This window comes from Morone saxatilis, unplaced genomic scaffold (genome assembly GCF_004916995.1).
Source record: "Morone saxatilis isolate NCDOM2014 unplaced genomic scaffold, NCSU_SB_2.0 Contig23, whole genome shotgun sequence".
Classification (NCBI taxonomy): domain Eukaryota; kingdom Metazoa; phylum Chordata; class Actinopteri; family Moronidae; genus Morone; species Morone saxatilis.
Window position 1 is genome coordinate 6,656,456 of NW_023339796.1, and position 22,503 is coordinate 6,678,958.

Genomic DNA, 22,503 nt, shown 5'->3' on the forward strand with positions numbered 1-22,503 from the left:
TCTGCAGGTATTAGGCATCTATTTTAACAAAAGTGGCAGGTTAGGTGGAACCTGGTATCAACTGTAATCACAGAAAGGTTAGTTTAAAACAGTTATGCAATGAAAATAGCCAACCAACAGCTAATGCAGCGCCACATGCAAGATTGAAAGAAAAACCCCCAAACCTATTGTGGTACTTGTACTCGTTATCACCTTATACGTATAATGCCATCGAATCATACAAATATAACGGCAATAAACCTTCCATCACGTCAATTTTAAAAAGCTTCAAAAAAAAAAAAAAAGAAAAAAAAAAGAAAACGAGACATGTGATATCAGTAACTACAAAATGTTTTCTGCAGTAGTTACCCTGTTGTAGACGCATGTAGGAAACACAGGGTCTGTGCCAGAGAATTGTAAAATCAGCTTAAGATCAGTAATAAAAGAGGATTTCCCTGTCTCTGCTTACAGCTTGTGGCTTGGCTAGGGATGTCAGAGCTGCCCAGTTAGAGTTATGTGGAAGGGGAGTGGCGCCGGCTCTTCCTCTGGCCCTTTGGAGTGGATGATCAGAGGGAGACGGCTGGAATATGGGGGGTCAGTTTCGACTCCTTCATGTACTGCCTTGTCACCATGTAGAGTGCTCAGTTTCTGGAAAAAAACCAAAACAGAAGCAGTGATTGTTTAACATTTTTTACATCCTGACAAATGTATTCAAATTCTGAAAGTGATAATCCAACCATTGAATACAACAAAATCAGCTCCTCTACTACAAAGCAAGATGTTAAATACAGAAAACTAAGATGCAGTATGTTCTAAATTGACGCTTTGCTTTTAGCTCAAATACGCTTGTAGAGAGAAGAGAAATAGTTTGGATATTTTGGGAAACACACTATGTGTGCATTCTTGCCTGAGAGGTGGATGAGGACATCAATGCTAGGCTTTCACATGGTGGTACGGTAAATTTAGCAGCCGTTAGCTTAACACAATAGAGTGCAAAACAGCTAGCGTGGCTCTTACCCAAGGGTAACTACACATGCAGCACCTCTAAAGCTCACTGAGTAACATGTTCTGTAGCATATGTTTGATTCAAACAAATAAAGTGTAAATAAAAGTAACAGTAATGCTAGACAACCGGCGGAGTATCTCATCTCAGCCAGGAAACAGTCTGGCACAGTCGCTGTAAAATGCTAAACTTATATTTTTATACATTTTACATAAACTGTCTATATTAGTGAGGGGTATTCAGTTTTCTTCTGACAGAGCCAGTGTAGCCGTTAACCACTGTCTCCAGTCTTTATGCTAAGGCTATGGTAAGCTGAAGTTGCTGGCTCCAAGCTACATGTACTCATTATAACCCTACGGATTGATAAGGAGTAGAGATCTCCTTCATCCAACTCTTTACAAGAGAATGGATAAGCGTATTTCCCAAAATGTTTCCTCGGGTCACATGCATTACAACCAATTACCCATCAACCATAAAGTACAAAAAGAAAAACTACAGCACCATAAAACGACATGCAACAAACATTTACATGCATCAAATGAGCTTGTATGTTAACTGAAGTTCTTTTAAAAAAACAACAAAAAAACAAAACTTACCTCAGCAGGTACATACTGGTCTACAGCGGTTGCCACAGTGGCACAGCAGATCCAGATCAGGACCAGCACAGACAGGACCAGAGTTGTGGTAAGGATCCACCCTGGTAGCCACGGGTTCCTGAAGAGAATAGTACAAATATAGTGCTCGTGTGGGGATCAGCCTGTTAGTGCCATGTCATGCTCTACTAAGCAAATTAAACAATTCCATTTCCTTGACAATGTGGACAAAGGTGTGCCAACCGACCTGGAGAGACAGCTGAAGAGGTTGTATTCATCATCGTAGTTGCGATCCCCGGTCATATCTCTGTCCCTCTCCTGGATTATAGTGCGATGGTATTCTTTGTAAACTGGGCTGCTCAACCCTGGGACTTGAAATTGAGAAATAGAACATTACGACATGCACAATGTGTTCCTTTGTTGTACTGCTTTGATCTTGACTTTACCATCTGATGTAGTGATTGCTCGGTTACACCGAGGTGAGAAATGAGCCAGGGTTTTAACTTCTCTCTCTCAAGTTCTCTTTTTTTTTTGTGAACAACTGAGTACAATACTATAAATGTCTACCAGGAAAGACAAACTGAAAATGTCCACTAACATCTTCCATATTTAGCCTCCAAGGCCATTTGCTCCCCCTGAAGATATAAACTAGTAGAGCTGGTCACAAATATATGCATTTATTTCAAAAGTAATTTTCTAAAAACAGCTAGGCAATGTAGCTTTTAGCAAACCTTAAGAAACTAGGACGTGAATAATGCATTGTTTTTGGGTTCTATTTTTCAGCTGTGGATTAATGCATTAGTGAGCTAGTGAGTATTTATGACAGCAGGACGGTGTGTGTGGACTGAAAATAACATACAGTGGCCATGTTCATCATATGCCGCATTTCCACTACATGGTACCAGGTCGACTCAACTCTAGTCTACTTTGTTTCCACTGTAGACAGTACTTTGGATAGTACGCCCTCAACGTAGGTTGAGCTGAGCATCAGAGCGACGCTATTCCCACCCACCCACACACACACACACTTGTACTTTTGGTCTTGAGGAAGCAGCTTGCATCTTTATTCACTGACAAAAACTGCAGCCTGACGACTGTATATTTACTGCCAGCTTGACAACTTCACTGCTCGCCTTTCCCTCTGCTTCTCTTTCAGAGGATATGATACGTCTGCACTTTGAAAGATGTGGTTTTTTGAGCTGCTATTTTTGATGTGGGGGAAAAAATAATTGTGGTCGCTATTGAACAGCCACTTTTTAGTTTAAGCTCAGCTCCCTTTGAACCTCCACCAAGGTGGTACCAAAAAATAAAAATACTATTACTATCCATAATGGAAAACCGAAGAGCAGGAAATAGAGTCGAGCTGCACCGTGCGGCGGAAAAGCGGCTACGATGAAGGAACGTGTCATTCAGTAAAACTATGTGCCTCATTTATGTGATATCAGGGACAACACTGGAGGTTTGTGCTACAGAGGAATACGCTAAATCTGGTTAAGAAAAGTAGAGAATCTTGAGTAGAAGGCTTACAGCTCTGTAGTGGCTCCTCTTTAACTTCTTTTTCCACTTCAAACGGGGAGAAAAACCTGACTTGTGGCTCACTCTGTAAAAAAAAAAAAAAAACATAAGAGAACTGGGTTTGTAACTGTGCTCTGCATCTCATCAGTGCAGTAACAGGATGAACCACATTGTTTGCATACAGAACACTGATATTAAATCCACGTACTGGGTGCCATACCTGGAAAATGACAACTTTGCCATCATCGGCCTGGAGGTAGAACGTCCACGTGGAAGTGATGAAGCTGTGGGCCTGATTCATGACATCCTCCCAAAGCCCTCGGACAAGAGTCAGGGGGTAGAGCAGGTGAATCCGAGGCATCATGGCCTCCAGCTGAAAAAAAAAACAAGCAATACTGAGTACACTGGGTTTTGTTTTTTTTATAGAGAGAGATGTGCGTGTTTATCCATACAAACCACTGAGTGATTGTTACATACTTGTACTTGTACCTGCTCATTGCGTTGCTCGGCAAATGGGAGTTGGTTCTGGCAGCCCAGGTTGCAAGCATACTGCTCATCAGACTGGGTGTAGGCTTCGCGACAGGCTGCGGTGAGGGGTAACATATGGTACAAAACAGGATTACAGACAATACACGACGAGCAGCAAGAGTTTTAACAGAGTCTGGTTATTATGGATAGGGTGTGCGAACGTAGCACTGATTAAATGCTGTTTATGGCTTTACTGAAGGTGATCACACGGTTAACAAGCGCTATCATGGAGGCCAGGACAGTGTACAGGGGGGGGGGAATTAAAACAGGTTTTAAAGACTGTCACTTACTTGATTCACACTCGGATTTGGTCTGATTCAGGTCTTCGCTGTCACGAACGAACTGACAAATGGAAAACAGACGGCAGCCTCTCTGACAGGCATACAGTTCTTCCTCCTTCAAAACAAACAAGAGGACCAGTTGAATGCCTCGACAAACAAACAAACAAACGGCATCCGTGAAAAACAAAAAAGGACGCACTCTCAACTTTCACACAAGTCGTGAGCTCTCCTTTTTAAAACCACGTTAAAAAATGACACAGAAGGCCTGGTAACGAAGCCGAGGGCCTCGCCAACTTGCCAAAAAACGTTAGCTAACGCAAAGCAGACATTACTTTCCTCGTCGAGATGAGTACTCACCCGCGGATACGTGTGCAAACTGTATGTCATTTCACAGGACTTGTGACAGGAGGCCGTGTTTCCCAGCACGCTGTCGAACACATCCGAGGACGCCGATGTGAACGCGAGCAGGACGAAGAGTCCCAAAACAGAGACAAAGGAGGAGAGAATCCCCATTTTGCCTGCGAAAACCTAAACAAACAACACGCTCTTCTTCTTCTTCTTCCTCCTCCTCCTTAATCGGGTTTGTAATCTCGCGGGAACTTCGGCTCACGCGAGACTGTCGCTAAAATGTTTTGCTATGTTTAAGTGCCGCTCGTAAATTCCATCTATTCTCCTGATAGGCTCTGGTATTATAGACCCCATGTTCAAATTCTGTAAATAATCAAACAATAAACCGTGTGAATGGCTTATTTTTATTGTTGGAACTAAACCATTCTTGTTATCATGTTTTTTTAGGGTTCTTTAGTATCATGTGCCACACTTAAATTATATGCATACAACCTTATCTTATGCTTTTTAAAGTCTGTTGTACATTTTGCTTAGAATACCTTTTTTTGGTTTTGTGTATAATTGGAAAGTGTGTGTTGTTTTCTTACACAATCAAATCAAGCTCTGTAGATGCATCGCAGCAGCAGAATATTATTTTAACTACAACATTTTGTCTGCAAACAAGCCAAAGCATGTGTTTGGCAGATGGATAAGGATTCGGAATTGGTGACAATCATTGACAATATAGCTAAAATTATGTAGATGATGTAAAAAATAAACTCAAATAAATAATATGTTTAATTTAATTAAAAGAAAGAATTAAATTACATTGTGACAGGGAGGTGTTTAATCATTATGTAGTTGTTATTTATCTATTGTTATTATTAACTGTATTGATTCATATGAATGTTTAGTTCTTGAATTTTTACACCATGTGTACTCCGATAGTTTCTATTTATTTATTTCCTAACTTGTTCACGGTGCTCTCTGTTATTTCCGACAGTACCTAAAGGCAACATTAGCAGCTACTATTTACCATAGCCATTTAGCTGTAGCTAGTTTTACTTAACAGATTTGTCACCATTGCGGTTATAAAGGCGACTATTAATTAGTGGAGTGTGGAGCTGTGGCTCGAACCAAGCCAGCAATGTGTTTAATATTATAAAATTGAATGTCAAACAGAGGTTGGAGTGAGTGAGGTAACGTTAGCCAGGTAGCACCGGTTGTCTCTGGACCTCTTCTTTAACCTGAACTTAGTTAACGTTATCTTCAACCAATTCCCTTTTATTGAACAAAACCAACAAGTCTATTAACCAGGCGGCTTGCTGCTTTATATTTTAAGATGGACAAGTTTGTAGTGCGGCTTCCCAAAGGGGAAACACCTAAAAAAGCGAAAAGCAACGACAAGGTTTACAAACAAGCTACAATTGAATCTTTACGGGTGAGCTATTGAGCCAAGAAAGTGTTACTGTGTGCCAGATTGAACGGCTCTTCATCGCTCTTGTGTTGTTGTTGTTTTTCTTTACAGAGGGTGGTTGTGATTGAGGACATTATGCGGTACAAGTCCATCTTAGAGCTTCCAGAGCAGAGCAAGGACAACCTGCTGACTGCCCTGACAGACCTGAGCAAGAAGATCCCATCCAGGGAGGTGCTCAAGTCCACAAAAATAGGTAGGCCAGGGAGAACTTAATGTAAATAAGTTTCTTATATATATATAATTTGAATGTTGCTATGCTGATATAGCTGCTGCAGTGCACTCTTGATGTGGGAAGCATGTGTTGTTATTGTCAGTCTGCTCAGGATGTAGCACAGACTGCAACCAAGGCAACTGAAAAAGAAAACAACAAACAAGTCTTTGAGTTGACTGTCACTGCATTGCCGTAGCAGCACAATAACTCAAATAGGCAAACAGCTATCATAAATTGTGTTTACCTCGTACATGCCATGCCCTTTATCAGATTTCCTCTACACCCATTAGTTTGCCACATTATGAAATTCTCTCTCCTCTAAGGTCACACTGTCAACAAAATGCGAAAGCATCTGGACCCTGAGGTGAGTTCAATGGCAACAAAGGTTTACACTGACTGGAGGACGTTTATCGAGGAGAATTCCAATAAGCCGTCCATTGAAGTGCGTGCCGACAAACAATCTGAAGGACTCAGGAGCAACGCTAGAAGACTAATGTCTGAAGCCCTGGAGGTCAAGGTGAGGAAGAGCATCTCAGTGAAGTCCAATGTAATGTGTTGATTCCACCTCTAATTTTCATTTTACTTTACATCGGTTGGTATATTTTGGGAATATAAACTGATGGAGGAGCTACAGTCTTTGGTCAATTGTCATATGTTCATGTTTGTTTTGTATGGCATCAGAGATAAAATCACATTAAACGCACATAAACTGTAACTTTCGGAAATTTTGGAAAAAATGTGGGAGATGTTTACTAAATCAGCGAGGTCCGCTTAAAATACAGCATACGTGATCGATGCAGCACTCTTTTTTTTATTTTTATGTGTTTGCTTACATGTGTATGTTCTTCTTATCGGACCCACAGGAGGATTCTGGTCTTATAGACAACATTGAGAGAGAAGTGTTTCACCAGAGCTCCCGATTAGTCAGCAGCTCATACAGACGGACTGTTAGAGCACTGGTGTTTGCCTTCAAACACAACCCTGAGATCAGAACTCAAGTGAAGGACAGCACAATATCAGTAAACCAGCTGGTTTCTAAATACAAGAAATAGAAAAAGAAGAAGCAGAAGACGATGAACTGATAAACAATTAGGCTGAGCCTGTGACTGCATATTTAAGACTTCTGGTTGTTTTACTTGAAATGTGTTAAGGTTTTTTGATGCATACACATTTTCTTTGTAACTTTTTTATTATTTTATTGATTTTCTGTAAAGGAGATATAAAATACTTTTACACTTTGTGGCACATAAGCAGCCTAACACTGTTTTTAAAAAACATGTCAATCACAAGAGTATGTCATTTATTGTTGGTGGTGATGATAATGCCATTCCTTTGTACTGGAATCATGATGTTTATTGATTGTGGGTCTTTTTTTTATACTGTTTGTGAAATTTTTTATACAAAATATTGGAAATATGACAACTTCAGCAGTCCTTTCTTTGTTGAATAAGACCATAGATACATATACTGTATATATTACTAAAGCAGCACCAGCCAAACAATAGCTATCACCATGAGAATAACAGCCAGCACACAGATGCTAATGAAGACAATATCGCTCAGGTCATGCGGCTCAGCTGCTGGACCCCCTGTATTGCCATCACTGTTACTGTCAGGTTGCTGGGCCTGCTCCTCGAGACGGCGCTCCTCTGCTGAAATGATGGACACTGATGCTACCTTCCGCAGGGCATCACACTGCACCTTATATTCCTGCACATTCTGCTGCTTCCCATCAGAGAAATCAATGTAGAGTTTGTTTACCAGCACGGTGATGTTCCGGTGTTTCTGTAAGGGAACAGGAGTGCCAGTATTTGTTATAGGAAGTCACGAATCAATGCTTCAAGTATGGTAAATCATCAATTATGGTGTACCAGTAAGTCACATGAGTCGAGTCACCTGGCCAGCAGTACCACAGTTAACAAACTGAGCAAGTATCTTGTATGAGGTGGCTGTCAACTGGGCTGCACAGGTTGGGTTTCCCAGGTAGATGCTCTCGCGGTCCAGCTGAGGTAAGGACTGCTGGGGTATCAAGATGGTGAATTCTGATCTTGTGCAGCTAATGTTTACGGGCACCACTTGGAGTACAGGGAGAAGAAGAGACAGTAAAGAGCAGCATAAGAATGATGTGGGAGTTTTTTGTAGAGATATATATTTTAGGCATTTAGTGTCTTACCAAGTGTATATTAGCTGATATTTAGACAAAGGGGAGTGCATGACTTAAACCTACAGCACCCATAGAACAAGTAGCATTAACACTCCCATTATAAATGTTTTTCATTCTGAAAACGAATCACATGTCTGTGTAGTGAGCATTTACCTCCAAGATAAGAAGCAGTGAATCCTCTATGAGCTTTATTTCTGTCTGTGCTGAGTACCACCAGCAACTTGTTGCCCTTAGAGATGAGAGAGGCAGGTTGCTCCCTGCCACACCAGCGTCCCAGCAGGGTGTCTGTCTGACTGTCCCCGTCATAAACCGCAACAGAGTCGTAGTCACACTGGTCTGACAGACTGTTGCGGTCTTCCAAGTCCATGATGGGGAAGAAGAGTTTGATGCGGTATCCAGCTGCCAGGGTGACGCTCCAGTGGCAGTTGATGTTGTTCGGGTAGATGTTTGGAAAATGGGGGCTGCTAAAGTTGCCACTTATAGCTGACAGGACCTGCTGGCATTCACCTGTTAACGTACAGTTAATCATATAAATTAGTCAGTTTTATTGATGATATTAGTTACTACTACAGTGTTTTCAGTTCAGTATTGGATGCTGGATTCACTGTTTGAGAGAAGTGAGTCTCACAAAAGTAAAAGTTTATGTTTATAGCAAGTATGTAGGATGTAGTCTCTGACAAAAAAGATAATTTCTTCACATGTAAAGGAATAATTCCACTTTTCGGGAAAAATCTTTTTGTTGCTGAGAATTAGATGAGAAGATAGTCCACTTTTATTTGTGTACAATAGGTATGAAGATACAGCCAGCAACCAGTTAGCTTAGTTTAGCATAGAGATTGGAAGTGGAAGGAAACAGCTAGCCTGGTCTCTGTGCCAGGTCAATAATTTTTGTTCACTTTGGACAGAGCCATGCTAGCCTCTGTTTCAAGTCTTTATGCTAAGCTAAGCTAAATAGCTATGGCAGCAGCCTCATATTGAACACACATCAATCTCTTTGCAAAAAACAAATTCATAAATTTCCCTTAATGCTGAACTATTCCTCAAAAACAGTGGTTCTCAAACATTTTCTGGGTTGCCCCCTTCAGAAGTTGGACAAAGTTCACAACACCCCCACAGTTTATATGAATAATTTATTTGCCAATGGTAGGGTAAGCAACTAATAAAAAGGATCCAAGTTGAGTTTTAGTTAAATAAAGATCAGCATGATAGCATCAACCTACATAAATCACATTGCTTCAATCCATATTTTCCCCCGGTCATTCACGCCCCCCACTGCTGTCCCACCGTCTGAGAACCACTGCTTTAAAAGTATGACATTTTAAAGATTGCAATTTTTGCATCTGAATCCGAAATAAATAAAAAGTCGATCTCCCTTATACATCAACATAAAATAAAATGTGAAAACATTACTTTTCCGAATATTAAAAAACCATCTGTGTCAGTGTCCTTCTGCAACTGTATTTTTAGGATTTTCATCCTTTTGCCAATCGGTTTATGTTTGACAAGGTCAGACAGGGACAGTCTGTGATCAGCTGTCTAAAAGTTATTCTGCAGTGTGTCAACTGGATTCAATTCTGGACTTGACTACTCAAGGACTTTTACTTTGTAGACTTCTTGTTCGTGGTAGGGATGGTGTGAGACAAGGGATGAGCTCTGCTCTACCCTGACATGGTGCTTTGCATGGTAGCAGAAGTGTTCAATTTTCATTTCATCAGATGACAGCATCTTTTGTGTCATGTTTAAGGTTTTTCCTGTGCCTTGTTTCAAGCTTTTAGTGTGATATAGTATTTTTTTTTTTAAACTTTTTTAACTTTTCGGTTCCAAATAGACGAATGAATAGGATTTCTGGGAATAAAGGTTGCTTTATGTAAGCCCAAAAATCTGACAGAGTAATGGGACATTGTTGATAACAAAAAAAAATCTTTTTTCATTTTCTGCAGTTACACCAAAAAACAAGGGGGTCAAATACTGAAAGCACTTTGTATTGCATATTGGTGTGAAGAGTTAATCACACCAATCTTTCATACCTGAGTAATAATAGGCCTTGAATCCACGTCCACCAATGTTGAAATCAGACTTGAAGACTACCAGAAGCTGGTTGGAGGTGGTGACAGTATTTGGGGGTTCATCTGCCCCGCAGTATTTGCCCAAGTGGCGGTGGGTGACTGTTGGGCCATCAAACAGGGCAACAAAGTCAAAATTACATCCCTCATTGTTTTCCAGCTGGAAGTCCAAGAAGACCAAAGTGACCACACTGTTGTTGGACACGTGGATGGCCCAAGAGCAGTCGGCATTGTTGCTGTACTCGTGAGGGTAGCCTGGACTGGAAATTACACCTGATAGACCAGTTAGGACTCCACCACACATATCTAGAGAGGATAGAGGGCAAATTTAGATGCACACACATTTTTCTTTTTGAAAAGGAAAAGGAAAACCTACAGATGACAGTTTATGGGTTCAACAGCTACTAAAGATGGTTGTAAAGAGGACAGTACTGGTAAACTGAAGTTGTTTTATGGGGACATTTGTAAAACAACATGGGTTAATCTGCAACACTGGAAGTACAGTGGTTATTCAGTTTGCTGCATCTTTATTGTTAACTCGTTGGTCATGCTGTAGTCAGAAATTGGTATATCTTTGAAAAGATACAGATACATTTTAGCAATGCAAGTGCCTATCGGTCGGTCCACTACTTTGGTCAAGACTAAAACATCATGATAACTAGCGGATGAATTATGATGAAATTTGGCACAGATATTTAAGAAGATACATTCTAATGACTTTGGTGGTCCCCCGACTTCCTCTAGCACCACCATGAGATTAATTTTTGTTTTTTACAGAAATACCTCATTAGATTTCGGTGTGATTGCTGTGAAATCTGGTACACACATCCATGGTCCCCAGAGGATGAACTCTAATAACTTAGATCCCCTGACCTTTCATCAACCACAGTCATTTAGGCCAATTTAATTCTGTACAATCCTGTGAGGGAAATTACTACAGTTAATTACAGTATTACAGTTTGAAAGAACATTCTGCTTGTGTATTATTACCACTGCACAACAGCTGACATCCATGTGGTATGGTTATATATATGATTATTGTTAGATGCACAGAGTGTGATAGAAAACTGCTTGTAACAGAAGGTGTGAGACAGCTAGACAAGAGGAAGTAGGACCAATGAATAGCGCAAGTCAGTTAGATGAGAGGAAGTAAGACAGTTGTTTGCATTTTACAGCAGTGTCCAAGAAGGGCAGAGTGTGCAGAAATATAATCGCTCTTATAACCATATGCAAAGAGCATGTAAAGGCTGTGGTGGACCCTTCTCTGTCTTGGACACTGAGAGTCCGTATGCATGTTAACCCGACTGTAATAAATGTCTGATCAGACAAAGGAATTTTGTGTTGTATTGTACTGATATTTAAGTTGCAACAACAAATACTTTTCTTCATGACTAAATGCCTGCAAAGAAAGAAAAAAAGATGCCGAACATGGTAAACATTATACAAGCTAAACATTACCTAGCATTATCACTGTGAGCATGATAGCATGCTGATGTGAGCATTTAACTCAAAGCCCCGCTTTACCTAAACTTGCCACTGCCACTAGCATGGCTGTAGTCTTGTTTCTCTCTAATGTTTTGTTCAGATCTGAGCACTCCAGTGAGGTTAAGGTCAAAAAGTTATAGCTAAAAGCCAGGTGTAATGGTACTGTCAGAAAAAAATCAACTCAAGTTTTGGGCAGTTAGCCGACTGATCCCTGTCACGTTGCATCAAATACGCCGTGTTACCTTTTCTGTAGCCAACGCTGAAGCCCCTGAAGGCCACATGGCGGTCTGAATGGAAGATGATGGACATGACATTCCAAGAAGAGGTGAACTGTGGCGGGGAGATGTCACCACAAAATATCCCAAGGAGGTTCCCCTCATCCTCAGATATGCCATTGTAGATCTTGATGTAGTCGTAAGCACAGTTGGCATGGTACTCCAGCTCAAAATGGTGAAAGGTGAGGAGGACGGAGGATCCCTCTGCCACCACAATTAGCCAGGAGCAGTCAATGTTGTAGGGATACAGGCCTGGGAAGTTTGGACTGGAGATATTGCCAGATGGAGCAGAGAGGATTCCTCCACATTTGACACCTTATAATTACAAAAGTTTAATTTCAGCTCAAAGAAATAAGACACTGAGTAAGGGATATGCCCCTCTCCTTGCTTCCTGGATCTTTTTGTTGATTTTCTAGCAACCTGGTACAACCTCTGAAAGTGTATTACAAGCTGACATTGAACAATTGATGCCCAACTTTCTCTGTATATACAGTACCGGCAAGATAAAGCACTTACATCAAGATAACAAATAGCAACTCACCTTTTTTAGAATCAGCCTTGTCAACAAGCAGTATTAAATGAATCAGTATAGCCACCCTCATGTTGTTATTGTTGATTCGGCTTTTGTCACGCCTCAGCTACAATACCGGCAGAGACAGACAACAGCAGTGTCAGAGCGTACAGCCTTGAGACATCAGCAGTGATGCCTGTAGAGGTAATAGGACTTTGAAAAATTCATCCACAGCCTGAATGAGTAACCCGATACCTATCTAGGCCACGCTTTGCCCTCTTCGCTAAATTTTAATGACTGATATCCAATGAGCATGAGTGGCTTGTCAGGACAGTGTTTGGAGAGATGCTATGCATTTTTAATGATGGTCTCACACACACGCGCGCACACACACACTAAACACCAGCTACAAGTGAAGTTGGTCAAAGAGATAGGAAGAAAGAGAGGAGGATGATAATTTGTCACTAATATAAATGGCTTAATTAGCGCAATGTGAGGGAGAGAAGATCTTAGAACTATTGATGTCATGGAGTGAAGGACACTGTGTAGACTTTGCTTTTCTTGTGTAAAAGCAGCTCAAGCACGACACAAAGACATCAACAACAGGAATGTCATCAATGAAGAAATGCACAAGTTTGTCAAATGTGTCTAGAGCATCGAATGCTTTGTTGCTATTGTAATAGCTGCTACTGTGGGGTTCTTAGCACAATCAGTGATTTTTGTTGTTGTTGAATACAATATATCATTGTTTGTAGACACAGAACATATCCTCAAATCCTTCACTGAAAGGAATGGTTTGACATTTTGGCAAATATACTAGTCATTCTGCATTTAATTTTTACTTAATTTACAATAAATAAGTAAATGTATGTTAATAATGTAACCTTAAATAAATGTAGTTCAGAGTTCGAAAGTATAAAGTCTTACAGTAGTCCAGTACCAAGAATGTAATTAAAATTCTACCTCTGTTCTGATATTTTATCTCATTAAGCACTTCATGATGATGATTTATTCCTTATTTTAATTTAAAATGATTCATTACTAACTAATTGAACTATAGACAGTAGAAGTCACTGCATTACAACTCACAAGCTAGGTCATCTCTCTCTAAGATGCAATCTTTTGTAATGCAAATGTTGTTTACTGTTTCTGAGCAGAATGCTGCAATGACTCTGAGACGGAGATTTTGCTGTATTTGCCAAATGCCAATCATATCCCATGACACATTCCTCCTGGTTTGACAGTTTTATAACTGAGCAGAGCCGACACATGTTGACAAAAATAATCCTGACTTAGCGGAGGGTATAACAGACAGGGAGATAAAGTACTTTAAGTAAAAACCTATTCTGCAAATACATGTTTGCTATTCCAGCAGTGCTGTGAATGTAGGGCTTTTAGTGTGAATATCTAATGGCTTCAGAGAGCAAAGCTAACACCAAAAGAGAACCTGCTAGATGGTGCTGTTGCACTATGGAACACACAGTGTAAATCACCACTGGATTTTAAAAAGTCATGCCGAGCTCTAAGCTGAAATAAATAAGAATGTGATTAAAATCAGTCAAGTGTTTTTCACACAGCGGTTCCTGGAACTAAAACGAACTGCCTTGCCTTTGAATTTTAATTCTGTCCTCTCTGAAAGCTTGTCATTGTTCAAGGATGTGGGTATTGGGCAGTGCTGAAATGTGTTTCAGAAAGATATCGTTTGTTTAGAGCAATTAAATCACCTATTAGCAAGTAAATACTCAAAAAACAAATAAGGTTGAAAGTACTGAAAAAATTCCAGCAAAGTAAAGGGGAACTTCAGTCAAACACAAATAGCATCCTTTTGACCTGGGGTAGCTGTTGGAGCTTAATTGAATGATTTGGTCCAAAAGTACATAAAATTAGCATTTGGTTACAGTTGGATATATTCAGAAAAAAAACAAAAATAAAATTTTTAATCATACGTGGATGGGATTTTCCTGGTTGGCGGGTGAGAGGAGTGTCCTAATGTGTGTGTGATGTTATTGTGGGTGGAGGCACTTGACAGCTATGGCATCTGGCATCTTTTGATCCAAGTAGCAAGAAGGCAAACGATGTGAATGCTGATACAATTTTAATAAAATGTAATCTGTTTACTAAACATCTTTTTTTCCACATCAAGGCAGATTATGTTAGATTCTGCTACGGGTACAGGGACTGTTGGTAACTGCTCACTCTGATGAATGTTCTCTAAAGATCCTGACAGTCAGGGAGAAATGAGATAAATATATAAGCATATATGTCGCAGGACAATAAAAAATGTTAATGTTTCTGACGCAGCCTGCAGCATGACAGAACATCTCCATGCCATTTCCAAGTGTATCCAGTGCTATATGGTGTCTTGGTTAGCATGATTTGTCTTTTAATATTTTCCGTGCATGGCGTATTTCTGCAGAAAGAGCCCAAGGATATCCCTGACTCAACTGCATGTTGTTTAGATACAACAGTTTTTCATCCATTTTTTTGCATTGCGGCCGGTTGGAGTTTTGACTCCTGTTTCAGCTATATTGAGTTCAGGCTACCCCAAAAGCTCATTTTCTAGCAGCAGAGCTTTACTTAATGACGTTCAGAGTATTCAGCATTAATCAGATTTTTACATCGGTGGTGGCAATTTTCATGCAGGGGTGGACCAGCCAAACTGAATGAGTACAGAGGAAACATTGCTACAACCTTGTAACTTGTACTCCCTGCTGGTGCTCACTTACAGCCAGAATTTTTTTTCTCCCTTGCAGTGGTTTTGTTAACATTTTCTCTGCGTCACTTTGTTACATTTCCACCTTCTCTCTCTACCAAGGACAATATTGATATGTCATTGCACCTCCAATTCAGGGAGCTCACAGATTGGATTATGGACCATAATGAGCTAAGCCTCCCTCTGTAGTTATGAGGGCAATGAAATCCGTTATTCGGGTTAAGGAACAGAAAGGAGAAAGAATCGACTTCCCTTGGCAACTGCTACTTCTGCTACCTTCCCTCTGCTACATTAAATAAGATGACATTTGTTATGTTTCTGGTTGTTTTTGTTATTTTTTTTTTACAAATTTAATTGCATATAGGGTGAAGATAAACCAAGAGCATTACAGAATATGGCCACAGAAACAATATAATGTGCAACTAATGAGACAATGTAAAGTCAGTGCTCTGAGGCTTAAATAGAAGGTTTACCTGTTTTAATTAGAATTTCTTTCACAGTATAAAATAATCTTGTTTATAAAACATATTTAAAACAACTGGTTGTCACAGCTGAAGCGAAGATAAATTCTCTCTAAGATTGGTGTTTGGAAATGTAATTTAAATCATCACAATTGTTACAGATGTGAGAAAACATACACTTTAGAAAATTAATTTGAATTAACCTATTACATACAATACAATAAAAGCAAAATATAAAGTCAAAGTGATTATAGTACACCTGCAATATGTGGATTTTTACAAGTCTGTACAGCCCCAAAACAGACAAAAGGCAGACTGAGCCAATGTCCTCCACTTAGGCAACCATATCTCTATACAGTTTACATACTTATTCTAACTTTAAACCTAATGGCAAAGTGGTAATAGTGGTGCAACTGGTGGCACTTCCTTTACTGAAGAAATCATTGCCTGCAGATCTAAGCAGCAATCTTACTACTGGCAAAACAAACTAGTGGTATATAAAGGTAACACCTGGGGAAAGCACAGGTGTAACTTCTATCTTTAACGATGGGTGGTGAGTAGGCCTAAGCAATGTCAGTGATTAGTTCAGAATTTACTCCTCTACTGAACTTCTAAAGTGAGCTTCAGGTCCTCAACTTTACTGTTTTGAAAGCCCTGAAAACCCACTGCACACCACCTGCTCAGCCCCGAACAGCAGACAGGCACAGCTGGAGACTAGCTGGTGAACACTGTGCAGCAATTAGCGGCTAAAGAGCCAGATATTTCCCCCAGGAGTTGACCAAAAGCAGAGCTAAAAGGTGAATACTGGCCAAGCAGATGACAACATGCCTCCAAACGAATGCTAATGTTGCTCTGTAACTGCTGGATGTGTAAATAACATTGACTGTATTATAAATAGCACTGCTAAATAAGCAACTGTTTGCTGAAAAAATAGTCATTATCAACTTAAAAAGTTGATAAATAAATTAGCTATATTGGCTTTCAAAGCACTGCCCGCGCTATAGTTTGCTACATTGCTGTTAGCTCATGTAGCATTTATTTCAGAAGAAAGCTAGCCTGCTAACGATCTGATGATGTTGCTTTAGGATGGCTTTGTGAAGAAATAATTGTGCTGGTCGTCATCTTACCAAATGTCTCAAAGAAGTGCTTCAAGGCCTGAACCACACCGCTGACTCTTCCCAAACTAATGCCAAGCCTAAGGTAAGTGCTGCTTGTGCTAATACTTGTTCAGCCAAAGCCTCATTTCTGTTTTCTTACTAGCTGGCACATCTTCTTGTTTGCAGGCTTCATGGTGTTTGCTACTTGCAAATGTTTGCTATATACTACACAAAAAAACTTTTTTGGTTTCCTTTAATTTGGCATGGGTATTATGGGGTTTCCTGCTGCTGTTGTATGAGGAGGCGAAAGCTTGGGTAGGTTGGTAGTTGTTGCCATCCTTTGTGGAGATTTCCTATTGCTTCATTATACACCTGGGTCTCTAGAGTCCAAGACTGTGCTGTAGGGATGTAAACATGATTTCTGCCTTGCACACAGCCTCTTCACATGATTATTTCCCTGTAATATTGGCTTCATGGGAAGCTCAACATGACTTTTGTAACACAGAGGTTGGGTTGTCACCTTTGTCACATCATAATTACATGTAAACTGCTGCGCTCCTCTTGTCTGGTTTATGATACAGCCATCTCCAGTCATACTTCATGTACTGCTAGTCATGCTGCTTATCAGCACTACATAATATTATAAGATACGCTATGAATTTGTTTGATTTTCATACGCTCAGGTTAATAGTTATAATTTATAGCTATTGTGGCAGGCTTTCAGACTGAAAACAGTGGTTTCATTGAAAGAAATAATGGGGTTGTGTTTTTTTTTGCGCAGTGGTAACATGACAGCCTGCTGCTGCATATGAAATGGATTGATAACTAGGGTGCTAGTAGAGGGTACAATTCTATAATGGCTTTAAAAATGATTGTTGCACACTGCACACTCACATAGTTATTCCCCTGTAAGATTGGCTTCATTGAAAGCTCAACACAAATGTCGTCACACATAGGGTAGGGAATCAGAAACAGTTTCTCCACATGCTTTATAATGAGAGAAATAGTGTAATTGAATGCAAAGGGATAGGTTTATGCAATGGGTTCAAACAATCCCTATAAATATAATAGCTGACTTTATTATCGAATGCATTTTTGATAAGTACGTTTTCTATCATCATCACTCCCTCAATCTCTGCTGTTTTGCCTTTTGGGAGCGATGAGATCAACTCTATAACTAGAAAATCTGAATCTGATCTATCAAAACATTTGTTTTTCTTATTGGCACAATCTGTTGTTGGAACTTGATATGATATATTATTGACAAGCCTTTTAATACACAGATACCAGAAAAGTTTCTAGTATTTGCTGATGCTGTTTGTTTACATCAGTAAATTCAATATTAATCAGTTCAGCTTTGCTAATTGTGCAAATTATTTCGAAAGGCACAGTTTGAGCTGTGCTTTCACATCAGTGACAAGTGAAGTGTTTCTGTATAATAATAATTATAATAATATATATCACAGCTTTTCATAGAGCAAACACAAGTATAGCATCAAAAGCAGAGCTCTGTAAATCAGTTCCAACCGAGCTGTCTCGACGGCTGTGTTGTTTTGGGCAAAAAGCGACGGCATTTTAATTAATCACTCGCATAGCAATGCTGCAGTGTAAATACTCCCGATAACAGGAACTCAAAAGTGGGAGGGGGGAGCACCATGGCACATAAACAGAGTACAATTATGGCCCTTAGCGAGAGCACTTGATTAAGCTGTTTTAGTACCCTTTACTCACTGGGTACTAAACATCTGACTCATAATGCATCAGCTATATCAGAAGATTGCTCTTCCTATGATCTTGCATGAATATTCACATAAGTAATTAAAAGAAAGGAATGGTGAAGTGGATGGGGACAGGAATCAGTGACACAAACAGCTCAGCTACTCGATGACAAATACAAGTGCTGTCACTGGCAAATATTAGAATTATATGTGTCTGGTGCAGCATTTTTTGATCTTTTGAGGCAATCTTTCGTTTTGACTGAATTGAGACTGAACGATTTTAGCAAATGCTTGTTTATGTATCTTTTAACCATGACCACGATCGTTCGATAACCTTAACCAAAACATTTCTAAACCAAACCAAACCTTAACATTAACTGTAGTGGTGTCACAATAGCAAACTGTGTTATTTTCAGTTTTGGAAAGCACTAACAAATTGTGTCGTCCTGCGGGCGCTCAAAAAACACTCATGTTGTTCTGAAGGACAATTAAGAATATGTTTTGTTTCATTTAGAGGACTCGATAATTGTGTACTAATCACACTCATATATTTAGGGCACTACTCCTGACTGGGGTGTATTTTTATATGTGTCAATATGTTCCAAATGCAAGTATCCTGTTGAGCACAAACAGCATACTGTGAAAGACTTCATTATTGCCATGTTGACAGAATTTATATGACATTAGCCTCGCTGGAGCTCGACCTAAAAGCACAAAAACCACATGATCATCAACATGGCCTTTCTGTGTATTATGAATACCATTAGGACTCATCTCTGGCCACAGTTTTCCTCCCTGCTGCTGACCCTTTTGGCCTTGGTGGCCTTTTGGGTCTGGATCTGCTCTTTGCTTCCTGACAGATGGCTTACTGTATTGGTCATTTCCCAATCTGTGGGTGGCACCAGCTGTAGGTACAGGCTGGGCACACATAGAATACCCACAGTGTAACTCTCATGCAACATTCACAATATATTTAGTTGCAAAAAAGGTAAAGTCTTGCATTGCACCACAATGATGAAAACAAATTTTACCAAGCACAGTACTTGACAAAGGCCCTCGCCACTGGTGTTCCATCTGAACAGTTTACATAGTGTTGCAGTAATCTGACAAAACAAGGTGGTAAAAACACAGAGCAACCTAATTATTCTGTGACATTTCTCTCTTTAATATTAGATGTGGCTTTGTTCAGCAAGCAAAGTGTAATCCATGAGATACTTGCTCGCAGGCACAGTTTGTCTGCATACAAAAATGTGCGTGTTTATATGAGATACCATTTCAAAGTACTCTTGAGGAATAATCCACCTCGCATGAATAAACAGTTGGAGATAATCAACCCCTCATTGAGAACCAATGAAAACTCTTCCCAGGAGTCATTTGGAAATGATGCTCACCAGTATATTAATAGTTAGGGGGACAACAGCAGCGATAGAGACAGAAGGTTAACAGCTATTGGCCAGTTAGACCTCTGGGATGCAGAATGACCAATTACTGTGATTAATAGGGGTCTAATTAAATAGTCTCCCTCCCAAAGATTGCCAGTAATATTTTCAGTGTAATAAAACAGTAAGAATCTATGGCTTATTACTTCTCAAATTGTATCCCTCCGATGTTGTTCATATCTGTGAATCTCAGTGTGGTGGGTGGATCGTCAGCGCCTCTCATAAGACATTATCATTACTTGCGTGCAGAACGATGGGAGTATGTTTGTGTATTTCTGTGTGGATAGGATTGTTTGTGCCTTGTTCCCTCATCTATCAGTAGGCTGCCCTTCTCTGATGGCCACTGAAGCTCCATTAGTACCCACAGTCCTGATTGATGTTGCACAATAGTGTGTTGGAAGGCTAGGATTGTTATTCTGAACCAGCGACACACTTATTACAACACCTTTTCACCACTGAAAAGGGAAATTGCTATGCTGATGCTGTGAGGCTCATATTTGCATTGATGGTGAGCTCAGCAAATGTCTAAAATTATTTGCTTTTCAGGAATGTGTTTTGCAAATGTACCATGTCTTTGAGTAAAAATAATGTTTCTGAAAATAGGGTAGTTTAGATAATAGGATGTTTCTCGAATGAATTTGAAGAATAAGTTCTTTCATGCAGAACCGTTCTGGACCCCAGACTGTACGAGCTCCCCTGATTCAGATGACTCAGAGCTGCTAAGTGATTTCATTTTAGCCGGTATGTCGGTTGAAATGGTCCAAATCTGCTTGATTGGAAGGATTGTTGTGGGATCTGCAGTCAGGGTCCAGTCCTCTTATAATTCCACTTATGAGCTATCTGAAACAACATGAAAACAGACACATTTTTGAAAATGAAGCACACTGATCAAACAGATAAAAAATGTCCAACATCTTAAGTTAAACACCCTTGATCATATAAAGATGACATAGTAGGTGCTCTTAAGAGGAAAAAGTGTAAATTGGGTAAGTTTATGAGATCAGACATTGATATGATTTCCCTGATGAAAACATAAAAATACTTTTTCCATGTGATCTCTCTTCCTGCTCTCTGCAGTGTTTTCAGTCTCTTTGGTCTTATTTGTGACAGCAAAATTGCACATCTTGAAATGTGAACACTTGAGTTATGTTGGTACTTTTCAATATGGCCTTTGAATTCTTGTCTGCATTCATTAGTGGGAAGCAATGACACCACGAGTACCAGGGCCAGCTGCCAAGACATCCATGCCGCGAGACAATGAGGGAGATCGCCAGCTCTGTAGCCTGCTGATGAGTACACAGTGTCTTTGATTTTGCATTTGAAACAGAGATGTAAAGCTTGTAGCCCGCTGGACTGTCAAAAAGAAAATGAGCTAAATCACTCAAGTTTGGATTTATTCTGTGCCAGCTTTGCTTTTGTTCCTTCCACAGTGGCTTTATTGTCATTATCAAGGACAAGGTCATAAATTAGTCATACATTGAACTGAAAATAGTTAACAATAAGTTGTCTTCTGTCTGCATCTGAAGGAGTTTTGTGAAAGATTATTTGCCTAAAGTGTAGGTTGTTGATGCTTATTAAGATAATGTTTGAGATTATCTATGCAGATGTGGGTAAATATGAGAGAAAGGGGATGACATGCAGGAAAGGCTGAGTCAGATTCAAACTGACAGCCTTAACCAGCTGAGCTTCCCACACACAAACAATTCTGTTTTTATTGTTAAATTCATGCTGTTTGGCAGATGGTGTACATTTTTTTATCATATTTCTTTGCCAGCTGTATATGCGCAGCATATCTTATGTACAATGACATGTGACAAAGTGCGGTGATTGCTTTGCTGAATATTGAACGTACCATTTTAGTATTCCAACGTTGCACATTATTACATCCGTTTCCACACATTAACCTTTCCTGAGTTCTTTCCTTACCATTGTGCTCATGTGCACCTGGACTATGATTAATATGCCTTTGCCCTTATGTGATAAAATCTTGCAAATCTTCCTCCCTGCCTACATACAACTCCAGTCACCTTATTATTTTCGAAAGGTTGTTTGGTCACTGAGCTTAGATTATTCCATTCCCTGCTCTACATCTTATGCGCTACGTGTCCCTTCCTCATTCAAATGTGTTTTTTTCCCCAGGAATGGAATATGGAAATGTGTTTTAGCTTATGTGTGGATGATGTTTCACTATATCATGTAACCATTTCATCCACTTCCCAGTAGGGCAGCTGGTGCGGATGTCCTTGGTTTGCCTGTGTTGTCTCAGCTGGTACTTTGTGGCTAAATTGTGCTTTGTGACACAGGGTGGACCTGGACCAGAGACCTATACATGTAGTATTGGGGGCCAAGAAGTGAAAATAAAGGTGTCATGAACCTCATTTTCTTTTGACAGCATCCGCCTTTTACTGTATGACTTTACATAAATTACCAGAGGATCTTGTCTTGATGGTTTGGGTTTAGGAGTTGATGTGTGCAGGTCCATAAAGTATAAACTCCATATTTTTGAATTGTCAACAAATCAAATGAAAAAGAGTTTTTAAGGCTTTTTTCTAGCAGTGGCACATTTAATGTGCTACAGTGTCCATATCCATAGTCATAAAGGAATAGGTCAACCACTGCAACAGCATGGTTCACTGATGTACACCCACGCAGGGGTTCTCAAT

At 39.8% G+C, this 22,503-nt stretch overlaps 3 protein-coding genes across 3 annotated transcripts; 1 reads left to right on the plus strand and 2 right to left on the minus strand.

Moving 5' to 3' along the window:
* Positions 1–471: 471 nt before the first annotated feature.
* Positions 472–4,492, minus strand: tmem59 (transmembrane protein 59). The gene is made up of 8 exons (XM_035670364.1): positions 4,257–4,492; positions 3,909–4,014; positions 3,580–3,674; positions 3,311–3,463; positions 3,103–3,175; positions 1,823–1,946; positions 1,579–1,696; positions 472–627 (listed from the first exon to the last, which is right to left on the minus strand). Exons 1-8 carry the CDS (start codon positions 4,410–4,412, stop codon positions 472–474), a joined length of 981 nt encoding a protein of 326 aa, XP_035526257.1. The 5' UTR covers positions 4,413–4,492.
* A 745-nt stretch (positions 4,493–5,237) lies between these two features.
* Positions 5,238–7,336, plus strand: tceanc2 (transcription elongation factor A (SII) N-terminal and central domain containing 2). Its single transcript, XM_035670820.1, has 4 exons — positions 5,238–5,667; positions 5,755–5,896; positions 6,238–6,431; positions 6,778–7,336. The coding sequence occupies exons 1-4, from the start codon at positions 5,569–5,571 to the stop codon at positions 6,964–6,966; spliced, it is 624 nt and encodes a 207-aa protein (XP_035526713.1). The 5' UTR covers positions 5,238–5,568; the 3' UTR covers positions 6,967–7,336.
* Positions 7,337–7,393: 57 nt separating this feature from the next.
* Positions 7,394–12,503, minus strand: cdcp2 (CUB domain containing protein 2). The gene is made up of 6 exons (XM_035670365.1): positions 12,443–12,503; positions 11,869–12,216; positions 10,106–10,447; positions 8,232–8,585; positions 7,811–7,989; positions 7,394–7,699 (listed from the first exon to the last, which is right to left on the minus strand). The coding sequence occupies exons 1-6, from the start codon at positions 12,501–12,503 to the stop codon at positions 7,394–7,396; spliced, it is 1,590 nt and encodes a 529-aa protein (XP_035526258.1).
* Between the last annotated feature and the right edge of the window lie 10,000 nt (positions 12,504–22,503).

Bases quoted from the DNA above. Each gene is read 5' to 3' on its own strand.
- tceanc2 (XM_035670820.1), top strand. From the start codon at position 5,569: ATGGACAAGTTTGTAGTGCGGCTTCCCAAAGGGGAAACACCTAAAAAA. The intron at 5,668-5,754 runs GTGAGCTATTGA...TTTTCTTTACAG, and splicing joins CTACAATTGAATCTTTACGG to AGGGTGGTTGTGATTGAGGA. The intron at 5,897-6,237 runs GTAGGCCAGGGA...CTCTCCTCTAAG, and splicing joins GCTCAAGTCCACAAAAATAG to GTCACACTGTCAACAAAATG.
- tmem59 (XM_035670364.1), bottom strand. From the start codon at position 4,412: ATGGGGATTCTCTCCTCCTTTGTCTCTGTTTTGGGACTCTTCGTCCTG. The intron at 3,675-3,908 runs GTAAGTGACAGT...CCCTCACCGCAG, and splicing joins CAAATCCGAGTGTGAATCAA to CCTGTCGCGAAGCCTACACC. The intron at 628-1,578 runs GTAAGTTTTGTT...GTTTTTTTCCAG, and splicing joins ACCAGTATGTACCTGCTGAG to AAACTGAGCACTCTACATGG.
- cdcp2 (XM_035670365.1), bottom strand. From the start codon at position 12,503: ATGAGGGTGGCTATACTGATTCATTTAATACTGCTTGTTGACAAGGCT. The intron at 10,448-11,868 runs GTAACACGGCGT...TATCCTCTCTAG, and splicing joins CAGCGTTGGCTACAGAAAAG to ATATGTGTGGTGGAGTCCTA. The intron at 7,700-7,810 runs GTGACTCGACTC...GTTCCCTTACAG, and splicing joins ACTGTGGTACTGCTGGCCAG to AAACACCGGAACATCACCGT.